Source organism: Alligator sinensis, unplaced genomic scaffold, assembly GCF_000455745.1.
Source record: "Alligator sinensis unplaced genomic scaffold, ASM45574v1 scaffold447_1, whole genome shotgun sequence".
NCBI classification, from domain to species: Eukaryota; Metazoa; Chordata; order Crocodylia; family Alligatoridae; genus Alligator; species Alligator sinensis.
Window position 1 is genome coordinate 1528635 of NW_005842123.1, and position 13414 is coordinate 1542048.

The 13414-nt window shown below is 41.4% G+C and overlaps 1 protein-coding gene across 1 annotated transcript in view; it reads left to right on the plus strand.

The window, feature by feature from the left end:
* The window catches only part of PIK3C2A (phosphatidylinositol-4-phosphate 3-kinase catalytic subunit type 2 alpha), a 94248-nt gene that overhangs the window by 18312 nt on the left and 62522 nt on the right, over window positions 1-13414 (plus strand). Inside the window, 1 exon segment of the mRNA XM_025205637.1 lies at window positions 1206-2385. Within this exon segment, the coding sequence (XP_025061422.1) occupies window positions 1273-2385 (1113 nt within the window). The 5' untranslated portion in view covers window positions 1206-1272.

Below are 13414 nucleotides of genomic sequence, written 5' to 3' on the forward strand. Positions count from 1 at the left end.
AAAAAAATAAAAAAAAAAAAAGTCTGAAGCTCTCTGTTGCTGTTTGTATAACTTCTCTGTAGAAACTCATTTGCAATTGTATCTTGCCATTTCCATTACAGCTTAGGGCTGTTAGTGGAATTTTTCCAGCTCTTGAACCCAGCAGTACTTTTTCCATTTTACTGCTGTGAAACATGGAAATAGATATACTGTCATAAGAATGAAAACTGCACGTGGCCAGAGAGGAACCGTGGAGTAACTTCTAAACTAGTGCAAGTGTTTACTAGATAGCCTTAGGGGGACATTATCAAATAAATAATGCATAGGATTAGAATGGGAAATTCTGGCCAATATCTCTTATTTGCTGTTTAATCTTGGGTTTCGCTTCTCTCCATTAGTTTATCTTTTTCTCTCCTAAGGATAATACCTACTTTCAAGGGCCATTATGAGGATTAATATAAACATATGTAAATATGTACATTGTTTGAACATGAAAAACAGTTTATTGTTGGGGTATCTAATTATGATGTCTGAGTATGATGAAACAAACGCTTCTAAAAGAATAAAAAGCCTTCAGCAAGAAATAATGTAACTATGGTCTTTCATGTTATAATACAATGTAATCAGTCTGATGTGCATCATTTTTTACCTTATGCATTGTACTGGTGATAAATTAGAAGTCTTCTGACCATATGTATCAAGAGAACCAGCTCTTTGTTACTCTTATTGCCTTAATTAATCTTCACAATATGCCTGTGAGAGCGACTTACATCCCTGTTTCCTGGATACCCAAGACTCCCAGAGATCAGTTGCCCAAGGTCACACGTGACAAAGTAGTGTCTTCAGTCCTGGCCTACCCACCAAGCCAACATTCCTCCTTTTAATTAAAATGTCTGTTCCTAGCATTACAGTGGTGATTTCATAGTTGATTTTTTCAGAGAGTCAAAGGAAACTATGTTTGAACAATTGCATATATAGAACTGACAAGAGAAATAGGTAGGTCTTGGTGAATAGAAGAGTTTAGACTAGCTTTGCACAAGTTCTGTCAGGAAAGATAACTAAAAGAAAACTTGATTTTTAGAAACAAAGTTGCATAATTTGGAAATTGGTTAATATATAAAGCTTAGGTCCATATTTACTGCTTAAATTGTTGTTTGTCTGTCATGTGTTTAAGTGTACAAACTATGCCTTTGCACATTTTTCTTGCTTTTTCTTTCCCTTTACAGATCTGCTGAATCTGTTTTCATAGAGTCAAGGTCCAAAGATCACTTACAAGAAGGGTTCACTCTTTAAATGGACCTCTGTTTTCACGGTATGGCTCAGATATCTGATAGCAATGGATTTAACCAGCAATCATCACCTTCTTTGGGGATTGCAAGGACAAAAGATGTGGGCAAAGAAGAAGCATTACAAATGGAAGCTGAGGCACTAGCTAAGATGCAAAAGGAGAAAGGAACAATTAGTAATAAACTAACTCATGGTTCCTTAAGTAGCACCAAAAATAAAGCACACACTCATAATAAACAAGATTATGATCTCATGCTGTTCCCAGAGTCTGATGCTGAAAGAGGGGAAGGCAAATTAAGTTCCATTGACATAGATAAACTTTCTCATGCTGAACTAGAGAAACTGCTTCTGGATGACAGTTTTGAATCTAGTAAAGTACCTGCTTTACCAACAACTCCTGTTTTGAGCCCATCAGTTTCTTCACAACTGTATCTTACCCCTACGGGTCAAAGAGGACAGTGGACACCTGGAATACCTGGACCAGTGACTTGCACTTTACCTCTTATTAACCCAGTGGCTTCTTACAGTAAACAAGCTGGTGTATTTCAGAATGGCTTCCATCCAAGTATGTCCACATATCAGTCAGCAGAACCTGTCTATCTCCGTCCTCCAGGACGGTCCCAATACATTTCATATCCATTATCGGCTGCTGCACCTTTTCATCCACAGAGAAGTTTACCTTTGTATTGTCCAGTGCTTACACCTGAAATGGCAAATTTGTTTGATAAAATTGCCAGAACGTCAGAATTCTTGAAAAATGGGAAGTTAAACACTGACTTAGACATGACTGGCATTAAATCTGCAGTTCCTAATCTGTCAGATTCAGAAAACTGTGGTGATATTAGTAAATTTGATTGGCTAGACTTGGATCCTCTAAGTAAACCAAAAGTGGATGGTATGGAGACTTTGTATAAAACAGATGATGATGTAAATGTGACTTCTGTTACTGTTGTGGAAGATCCCTGGGATGCTGTACTACTAGAAGAAAAATCACTAGTAACATGTCACCTTGAAAGAAAAGTTAATGGGAAGCTTGCTTCTGGAGCAACTGTTACAAGGAGTCAGTCCTTAAACATTCGAACAACTCAGCTTGCCAAGTTACAGGGCCAAACACCACAGGTACAGTAAATCAGTATTTTGAATTGTATTGTTTGTTACACTGGCAAATATTAGTTGCAATAACTTGAAAGACTTGGATAAAAATCTTTATCTTAATATATGAAAATGTGGGCAGAGACAAATGTCTAAATAAGCTGGTAGCCACTGGACTACGTGCATTCAAATTTTGGAATCTACAGCACTACCGTTAGGGGTTTTTAAATAAAGTAATTGCTCCAATGTAAACTTCCTGATTTGCTAAGGAAGTTCTAGAATGTTTCACCAACATTATCCCGGAATAGAAAGACGATGATTCTGGGGATGGTGGGGTATTTGCAATCTTGTTACTAATTTGACTTTCATAATTACGCTGCTTAACAGCAAGTGTGGTCAAACTGTTCTGTTTGCTTCTGGAGCAAAGGCATTTGAGCATTATATACAGGTAAGTGTATCATATTTCCCTCTGTGTAGGAAGAAAACCTGGAGAGCTACAGTAGTGAATAGCTGCCATAATCTTCTTGCATTTCTTCCTTTTTAGTTGAAGTAGAGTTTATCCCTGCAGCTGTAAAAAGCTGATAAATTCTAACAAGGCAGAATATGCTCACTTAGCCTTAAGTAAGGAAAGCTGAATGTGTTCAAAACTGCTCTTTAAAATTTGAAGTGCACTAAAAGCATTGCTTGGAAAAGACGACTGTGTACACAAGCATGGCCAGATCTCTTGGTTCTTTCCCAGAACCCATAATTTTGAAAAGACTGTTTTGAGGAGAGGAAGCAGTAAAAAATCCTAGTGTATCTCCTATGGCCTCATTTTAAAGGGTGAAAAGAGAACTAGATACTTAAGTTACACTAGGAATACTTTGCTCATGCATCCCATATGGTTTCATTTTAAAGGATGAGAGGAGGACTAGAAATTAGGTACATAAATGAACAAAGTATCATTTGGCATATGAACAAAGCAATAAATGCAGCAGGACAACAAATTAGATATGCATAGTGAGACTGAGGGGAAAAAAGGGGGAATAAAAAAAACATTTCAGGGCAGTTTTTGTCGACATTTTCAAATGCAGGTCTTTAACCAGTAGATTCTAATCTTCTAAATATCTTGGTAGAAACAGCAGAATTAAAATATGCAGTCTCTGTGGAATAAACATTGCTTCCCTCACCACTTTCCTGGTTGTGTAGGAACATTCATTTTGCTGTATGCTGACATCATTTGCATGCCATGGAGCAATGATATACTATAATGTTTCTGTGGTAAAAATGTGCTGAGGCAACATACAGTGAGGAGTCAAAGGGTGTCATGAGGAGGACAGGGCATTGAATACAATTGCTAATGTAGGCCAAGGCTGTCCAGCTGGTGGCCCACAGGTCTCAGGTGCAAGGTGACACAGAGGGAGAGCACCTGCTGGACCCTGTTGCCTATGTGATGGGAGTCCTGGGAAGCCTGCAGGGACCATGGCCCCTGCAGTGTGCAGCCTTCACATTTTGTATGCTGGGGCCCACAGCCAGTACAGTGTGCAGCCCCCAGCTACTCAGATTGGACAGCCGTGATGTAGGCTGTTGGCCTGTCTTTCAGAGTTGCTGAGCACCCACAATTCCCATTTAAATTAACTGGAGCTGTGAATGGTCAAAACCCGCTCAAAGTCTTAATGTAAACCAGCGACTATGCCTTCTGGTTTGCTGGGTTGCTAAAAACTTAAATCCCATATTTCTAATACCAGTAGTGTTGTGTGATCAAGTAAACTATTATAAAAGAACAAAAGAAGCTAGATTAAAGGAATAATATCACACAATATATGCCTGCAAAGGGAGACTACTAGGCTTGCATCTTTATTGTGTTATAATGTATAAAACAAGTGTGAAAAGGTCCTTGATGTATCAAAGAAGAAAGTAGGAATTTCCGGTCTCCTTTTTCCTGTTTTGTTTGAGGGCTTACTGGAAAACATAAATAGCAGTTACCTAGGTAGTGTTATCTCTGCCGAAGCCCTGTTTCTTGGATCGCAAAGGAGACCTATTTATACTAAAGAGTTGATATTTGTCTGTCTTTTTAAACTACTAAGAATATGAAAGTATTGACTACAGGCAACCAATGCTTAACGCTGTTTTGCTTGGTGCTATTTTGCTATAATGCTCATTTTAAATTGATACCTGATTTCACTTAGCGCTCAGCAAGTTTCACTATTACGCTCGTGGTTGCCATCTTGGGTCATCAAATACTTTCAGTTCTGGTTCAGGCTTGGTTTTTCAGGAACCAGTTAAGAGCGCTAAGTGGGAGCTGCCTGTAAATTATATTAAAATAGCTGAAATCAAACACTGCCACAGAAAATTTCCTCCAGTAAGACAGGGGTAATATATGGCCCTCAGGCCGGATCTGGCCTGCAGAGCCAGAAGGGTTAGCCTGTGCCAGTGTCTTCATTTAAGTCTGTTTTGATTGAGCTTTGGGATGAGACCCTTTATGAGCTTGTGAGGGTGTAGATTACTCCACATCTGCCTATTAGGACTGTGCACTGGCCAGAGCTGATGAGTTTTCTAAAGAAGGCCACTACTTTGGTTTTGTTGCGTCGAGAATGGCTTTCCTAACCAGTTACTTCTGCAGTGGTTCACTGAGAGATTTGTTTTCATTCCTGTCAAGCTGCAGCATCTAAAGAGAAATAGAGGACAGGACTGTAAACTAATAGGGGAATGATGGCAGGAAAAAAAGGATCACAAAATGTGTCAGTGCTTTGGGGTGGGGAGGAGTTGTATTTTGGCATTGCAACTATTTGACTAGCATGCTCTGTCCAAACATCTAGGGAGAACTAGAGTGAGCTCTTGAGAGAGGCAGAGGGTTTGTTATGCAGGACTCCTCAGCTGGATCTAGCCAGTGCCAATAGTCATAAGGTCCTATGGGAAGAGTTGTCACAAGTTGGCATGGGCAACCAAGACTGACTGGAGGATCTGTTCACTTGGAATTATTGGAAGCTCTGTCTCTGATTCCCACCAATAAGTCTGCATTGCTCATGTTGCTTAGATTCAGGTTGGATAGTTGACATAGTTATATCAAGGATATTTTTTGGTTTGCTTTCTGATATCTTCTCTAAAAGACCAAACTGGGCTTTCCAGATAAAAAATATCATCCAGGCAGTAGCTAAAATAATTTTCCATTCATGTAAAATTCCTGGTCTTTCAATTTAGTGCTTCTTGCAGTTCTGGGCTAACTCTCATTATTTCAGAAACAGATTAACTACAGGGGTGCAGGTTTTTTCCATCAATTTTTTATTTTATTTTTGCAAGTATGTAGAGGTTTGAAAAACTCAGATACAACATGTTTGTCTCGTGTCTAATACTGTTTATGATTCCAGACCCTGCATCAAGGCTACGTTTATAGAGGGGGAGCCAGGTTTCATAAGCTTTTTCACTTTTTCTTACTCTAATTGTCCACGTCAACAGGTCTATTCTCTGTTTAAACATCAGGATGGATAAGATCTCTGGGGTCATTAAGTTCAGCCACTGCTATCACAGGAGGTATCCTCATATGATCCTTTTCCTAAGCTGAACAAGTACCATCTTATACTGGCAGGTTTTTTGCCTCCACTGCCCAAGTTCCAGAATATCACTGCTGGAGACCATTAGAAACTTTCTTCTAATTTCCACCCTGAATTTATTCATGGTCACCTGTTTCTGTGGCAGTATTTATCCTGTAGCTAAAATAATCGTCTTTCAGCCTTTGTTTGTTAGGCTGAAGAAGCAAAATGTGCTCTTTTGTTTGTTGTTTTTCCCCATAAGATGGACTTTATCTTCTTTGATATCCTGGTAGCCTTCTCTGCTCCTGTGCCTATTTAAAATATCCATCTTGAACATGTATTTTATATACAGACCAGAATTTTGTATGCAGCTTTCCATGTTAGGCCTTGCCAGTGTTTTGTACAGTTATTCCCTATCCTTCCTGGAAATGCCTTCCCTGATGAAAACTTAGTGAAAAAGAACAGATGCTATCTGTTGCATCAGACTGGTGATCTGTAGCCACTCTGTGTTCAACTAGCATGCTGCATGACCGTGCATGTCTGTGTATCAATTCTGACCATAGTCCTCTGAGTTCTGGTCATCTGGTTCTTCCAGTATGGCATCTGGATTCTCCTCCCTATGAATTATGCCTTCCAACTTTCATCCCTTTGCCTGTTTCTACTCTTTGGAGAACGATATTAATCAAAATATTAAATGAGATCTATCCCAAGACCAATCCTTGAGAAACTCATTAGAAACCTTTTTCTGGCCTGATGTTCCCTTTTCAACACAACTTCTAGCCACTTCTCCTTTAATCAAGTTCCTTAGAACAATACTGCTACAACTTGGATACCTTACCCATCTTAAAACTCCTATATTAATTTATTACCTTCTCCAGCATAAGTAGTTATTTCTTATTTGGCAGCGTAGAATGTTCTACTGAAATCTGGATCATATCTACTGTGTTTGCTCACATATAAACCATAACGTTTTCCCCAAAACCAGCTGGGGAAAATTGAGGTGTGCATTGTATACAAGGAAAAGACCTCCCTGTTGGTCAAGACATTTGGTGTGGAGCAGTGAAAGCATTTAATTGCTCCTCTTCTCTACTTTCACATCCCCCCCCCCCCCCCCCCCCCCCGCCCCTTCTCCACTAAATGTTTGAACCTATGCTGGCACACAAGGTTGGCCTGTGACTGAAACCACATGCCAAATTGGATCCAGTACACTGAGTCTGGGGACTGCATGCTGATTCTGGGTCGTACTTGGCACACTACTCTGGAGCCTTATCTAAGGTTGGCTCTACCACGCCTGGACCAAGCCAGCACATGGGGTTGGGATGTCCTATGGCTTCCAGCCCACAAGTTCCTAGACTGTGGTACTTGGTTCCCACCACTGGAGACTCCACATGTCAGGTACTTAACCATATTCCAAGGTAAAACCTTCCTTCCTTCTTGGGGCTTCCTAGAAACTGGGTGCATATCTTGTATTCAGGTGTGTGATATATGCTATTACATTTCTTTATTTAGAAAATTTAGTTCTTTTTCTTAAAGATCTTGGTTTAATTTGGAATGAACCATCTTTGTTAAGCCCATGTTGCAGTTTCCCATTTCCACTTACCTGTATGGCTTTACTTTTTTCACTTAGCTCAACAACTGTGCATACCATTGAGAATACAGTAAGTATATAAATAATTTGCTGTTCTACAACTATACAGTAATACCTTGAACTTGATATTTATCAGAAGTTCTTGCCATACTTGCCGTTTTATGTCTTGGTGCTTTTCAGAATTCTGTGGTGGAGATTATCTTATCCTCCTATTTGGGGGCTCTAGATTCCCTCCTGCCCCACCTCCCCATCCAGCTTCTACTTTGTGCTCCTACCTTAGGGGTTGAACTAGATGGTGCAGTGTTGCATAAACTGCAGTGTTGTAGGACCCTGTGACCCAGAGCACTCACTGGTGCGGTGGGGAGCCTGCAGCTGGAAAGCTAAGGGTGAGCGTTGTGCGGCTCGTAGGCCAAGCAGTCCCTGACAGCTTAGAAGTTGGACAGCCCTGATTTAAAATCTTGCCAGAACTGCATAAGAAGGCCATTTATTTTATTTTGTTTTCCTTTGTCTATTTTTATGGCTGAAAAACCCTTTTTGCTCCTAGTATTCTTTGTGTCCTCTGTAAAAGCCAATATAGCTTGTTTCAGGAGAATTTTCACTTGCTTTTTGGTCTTCAAGGCAGGGCTTGCTTTATTCACATGTTCCTGTTTCCATTGTTTTGTAGGTTCTCTGGTTTGTTTTTTTTTCTGTTGTTGTCTGTCTTGATGTGGTTATTCATGTTGTTGGTTCCCTTTTAAGTTTTTTTTTTTTTTTTTTTTTTTCTTGTTTGTGCTGCAGAGTCCAGCTTGTTTTAGCCCCCTTTCTCCCCCCCCCCCCCCCATTTCTTTAGGCTAAGTACAGACATTTGGGGAGGTTCAAAATAGCTACTCCATTTAAATTTGGCTTGTCCCAGTGCTGATCTTATACTTATGGACTTAGTCTCAGTGACCAGCAATCAGTCTAAACCTGTAACTGTACAGAATTTCCATGCACACAAATGGGTCTAAAAATTGCAGAACCCAGTGTAATATAAACTTGAATCTATGTAGTATCAAGCTTTTTATACTGGACCCCATCAAAACCCTGTAGGTGATACCTCCTGGACCCCAACCCCCTGCCCCCCATCCTGACTTAGCTGATATTGGGCTTCCATTTTGAACCAGTTTAACTTCCCCCTAGTGCCCCCCAAATGTTTGTACTTAGCATTAATGGCACAATTTCCAGACTATTTCTTTAATGTTGCAGATCTATTTTCCCCCCTTAGAGCTTCCTTTGGCATCCTTTCCAAAAATAATTTTTAGGAGTGCACCAATAGAGATTTTTTGGGGCTGATACCAATGGCTGCCTTTTTTTAACAAGCCATATCAGCCGATATTGATCCAATTACTAATATATGGCTTGGCAGCTTGGAAAGTAGCATCTGGCTGGTAAGTCTGTTGTGGGGGGAGAGAAGAGATGTGGAGTGGGGGCAGGTTGAGGCCCCTGTGGTGAGGGAGGGAGTGGCACTAGGGCTGGGGCAGTGGCAGGCGCTGCCAAGCAGGGATTGAGTTGAGCTCTGCTTGGGATGGGTGAATTTTAGGGTGGCTATAGCCCTTCTCACAGTGCCACTGCCACCCCAAATGGCACCCTGACTGGCTAGCGCCTGCCCCACTCCCTCACTGTGGGGCCCTCCATCTTCCCCCCCCTCCCCCATGTCATTTCCCCCCCAATAGACTTACTAGCTGGACGCTACTCTCTATACTGCCAGGCTGTGCTCCTGGCTACCTGCTTGCTGCGCTGCAGCTGCACACGTGTATGGGGCATCCAGAGCTGGGTCGGGGCCACAGTCCGCTGCCTACATGCCCTTGTCTAGGCAGTGTATCGTGGCTCTGCCCTGGATCTGGGCCACACTGTTGCTGCCACAAGATCCCAGCCCCGGAGCAGCACCCTGCCCAAGCTGTGTGCTCTGCCAGTGCTGCTGGGATTAGTCTCTGTGGAAACCCTTGCTCCATACTGTCGCTGCCCTGCTGCTTCTGGGGTCTCCATGGAAGCTGGCTGCAATGACATGGGCAGAGGCTGCTGGGAAATGGAGTCTGCTGCGGGCCCAATCCAGCCCATGGGCCAGACTTTGCCCACCCCTGGTATGCATACCTCTGGGGGTACTTTGAAATGTCATAGGGGGTACATGGGGATGGAGTGCTGCCACCCTGTGCCGCTGCCTCAGGATCAGGGCTAGGGTGGGGCGAGAGCAGGGCTGCCCAGCCGCTGTGCTGCCGTCGCCCCGCTGCTCACCACAACCCCACTCCACATCTGACTGCTCAGCAACCCCCCCTCCCCCCCCGCTCCACATCTCGCCAGGACCCCCCCCCAGTGGTGCACATTAAAAGGGGGGCCACTGGGGGTACACTTATTGAAATAAAGGTTGAAAAGCCCTGACAGCTTGTAGAATGCAGCTTGTTAAAAGGTACAGCAACTGCAAGATAACTTTTGAAAACTTAATTCCTCCCTTCCCCCTGCAATGCCTTGAGCATTTGCTGGGCAAAGCAGCATAAAAATCAAATAAATACTGTATTTTCTTGCATATAACACACTTTCCCCCTCCCCCCCCACCCAAAACAAACCCCAGCTACTGATTTAATTGGAGTACACCTTTTTTTTATGCGAGACATATAGTAAGAGCAGTTTCTGCTGCTTACTGGGGGAAACCAAAAGTCAAGTCTGTACACAGGGAGTAGAACAAGGAGCCGACTTGGCTGTCCACCTCCTTTTGCTTCTGCTAATCACTACCAGGAACCTCCTCTCCTCCCCCACCCCGCCTTCATTCTGTTTTTCAAAACAAGGTGCGTATCTTATTTCAGGGCATGTTGTAAACAAGGAAATACACCAAATAAATATTTGGGGCTTGGCAGGGTTTGATGGGGTTTTTTTTTTTTTTAATCAATAAACCTCAATAAAGGCTGATTTCACCTCACACTCACAGACCGGAGGGAAAACATTTCCAGCAGTAATAATTGAAATTTATGGAAATTTAAGTTTGAGCAATCCTGAAAATTTAAATCAATAAAAATTGAAAAACACCCCTAACTTTGCACAAGCTGAAAATTCAAACAGTTTAAAAATCAATATAAATGCTTAAAAAGAAACAATGATTTTTAGCTGTCAAAATTATTTAAAAAAAATAACAATCAAATTCTGCCAAACCTAGTTATACTGGATAGTTTCTTACTAAATGAATCATAGTGTTCTGTCACTTTTAAACCAATAAGGAAGTAGCCTTGATTTTTAACTTAACAGCCTATGTTTCCTGTCTGGAGTTGACATAATGCATGTTGTACTTTTTATCATGGGTTTACCTTCCACTTGTCTGCTTGCTTCCTGTTTCCATCTGTATTATTTAGTTTTGTATTCTGCTGACTTGATTACCTAATTTAAAATTATTTTGTGGCCAAGAGCCTAAGGATTATGTACGTTTCAGGGGTGTTGCTTGTAGCCATGTTGGTCTAAGGACATAGGCAGACAAGTTTCTTTGGGTAAATGTGTTATCTTTTATTAAACCAACTAAAGTGGAAAAATTGTTCTTTGCAGGCTTTTTGGCACAAACTCCCTTCATCAGGCATTGGAGAGAGTCAGACTTTTTAAGATCAATCATACAACTAAATTGTTCATAGTAATGAGGAAAAAAGCAAAGTAAATACATGACGCTAAAATTGAGAACTGCAGGCATACTAGTCTTCACCATTTTTACTGTCAGTTTTCTAGTCTGTGCACGTTTAAGTTAAACTTCATTGAAATATGAACTTGTAAGCTCACTTGATCAGTTTAATGAGCAGCTGATACTGTTTGAAATTAGTAAATGGGCACTTAAATAACTTAATGAAGGAATGCAATATTTGAATATGAATAAATAGTGAAATGGACTTACCATAATTACCTGAATCCAAGACTACTTTGAATTTTTCAAACAATCTGCCAGTAATTAGATTCTGTATATGGAAAACTTTATAAATTTTATTATTTTCTAGATGTAAATCTAATTACTGGTAGGTTGTCTTAAATTCATACCCTCCACTGCTACAGCGGGGAGAGCAGTGGCAGAAGGGCAGGCTTCTTCTCCCTGTAGCTTACATAACCTCTACCCCCTTCATCCTTCTTCCTCTTACTGTGAGATGTGGCTCTGGCTCCATTTCCTCCTGGGGCATGAAAACATGGAAGCATGCCCCTGCCCAACGATGGAGCAGTGTCCTGAGCCTGGAGTTGAGCCACTGCTGAGTGGCCAGGCAGAGGACAGTGTTTCCATCTGCTCTGTGCTTCAAGAGCGAAGTGAGCTAGAGCCTGACTGCACCTGACAGTAAGGGGTGGGAAGGAAGAAGATACAGAGGGTTGGGGCAGATGCTACCGTGACTCTGATTCTGGCTCTGACCTGGGCTCAGGGCTGATGTCAGAGCCACAGCAGTCACCTGTGTTGTTTCCTTGTCCCTCTCCCTCCACTTCTGAACTTGAATCCAAGTCGAGGGGTTTTTTTCTTCCCCATGCTGAATGAGGGGGATAAATCTTTTAGTGGATTGAAGTAAATATAGTAATTGTTTACTGTACTACCACTGATTTGAATTTGTGGATGTATTGGGATTTTTTTCCCATAACATATAAAAAGGTAATTGGCTGTGGCGTGTAAATTCACTGATTTATCCTATTTCTCAGTTAACATGGGGATCAGTCAGTTTAACTTAAATCAGTTAAGTCTGATACTACATCCAACCAGGCTTATCTTAAACTGGTTTCAGCCATTTCCTCTGCTTCTGTAGAAGATCCCATGCTGTTCTCTTTTCATATTGCCTGCATAAGGAGGAAAAACGTGGCACTAAGAGGGTGTTGTTAGATTACTTTTGGGAAGTCTGATTCCAGGCTGTTTCAGTTGAGTGTTTTTTCATAGATGTTAGGGCTGGAAGGGACCTCGAAGATCACCAGGTCCAGCCTCCTGCCCCAGCGCCAGGAGGTCAGCTAGGGTCAAAGGATCCCAACAAGATAAAAGCTAGTATTAATTGGACTGCATAGATCTGCAACAGGACTAATGCAGCGTTATAAATTTGTTGTAGTCTCTTTTCTGTGAACGTTTCACCCCAGGATCTGAGCCTGATAGTTCACAGAATGGCTTAAAGCAGACACAGTGAATGGTTTGGAGTAACTTAAGACTAGCAAGCAAGGTGTATAAGAAGTGCATCTGGTGAATATCGCTTTTGGCTCTCTGGAAATGATTGCCTTAATGTATGTGAACTGAGCTGAGTAACACGACAGAAATGAAGACTCAGTTCCTTTATTTGCAACGCAAGGTCAGCTTCAGTATCAAAACTCCAGTGTTTTCTAATCAGGCTCAGTTCTGACTTGTCCGTTGATCTAATGAACAGTTTTTACATCCCAGTCTACATACTCTTTTAATTCTTGGCACACTGGAGACACCAGTCATACAATTCATTTGTGTAAGACTTGTGGGTGCTCATTCACGACAAATGAAATTGAGACTCGTTTATTTCAGCGTATTTTACAGGCTATCAAAAATCCACCAGGTTGTAAATATTCAGTGAAACTACTGATTTTTGAAGTGAAAAGGTTTGGTTTCCTTTCAGCCGCTATAGCAGAGGCAACACAGACTAAGCCCCAGTGTTAAGTGATATTGTAGTAAAACCTCCTGGACCTATAAAATATGGAATACATATATGCAATGTGACCTTTACTTGTATATGAGGGGATAGTTCCACTTCAGAACAATTTGTATTCTTTAGTGTTGCTTGTAAAATTTTATTATCTCTGTTTAAAAACATCTAGAATACCACAGTAGTGGGGGCAAGACAGACTAAGGTAGTGTTAAGTCATATTGTAGTGAAACCTCCTAGACACCCACTAGTCAGCTTTTTATTTATTTGAAAATGTAGCATATGCATGTAGGTTGAGAAGTCGATTGGGACAAGAAGGTGAGTGAAGAAATTTGGAGGACACTGGAAAGAGT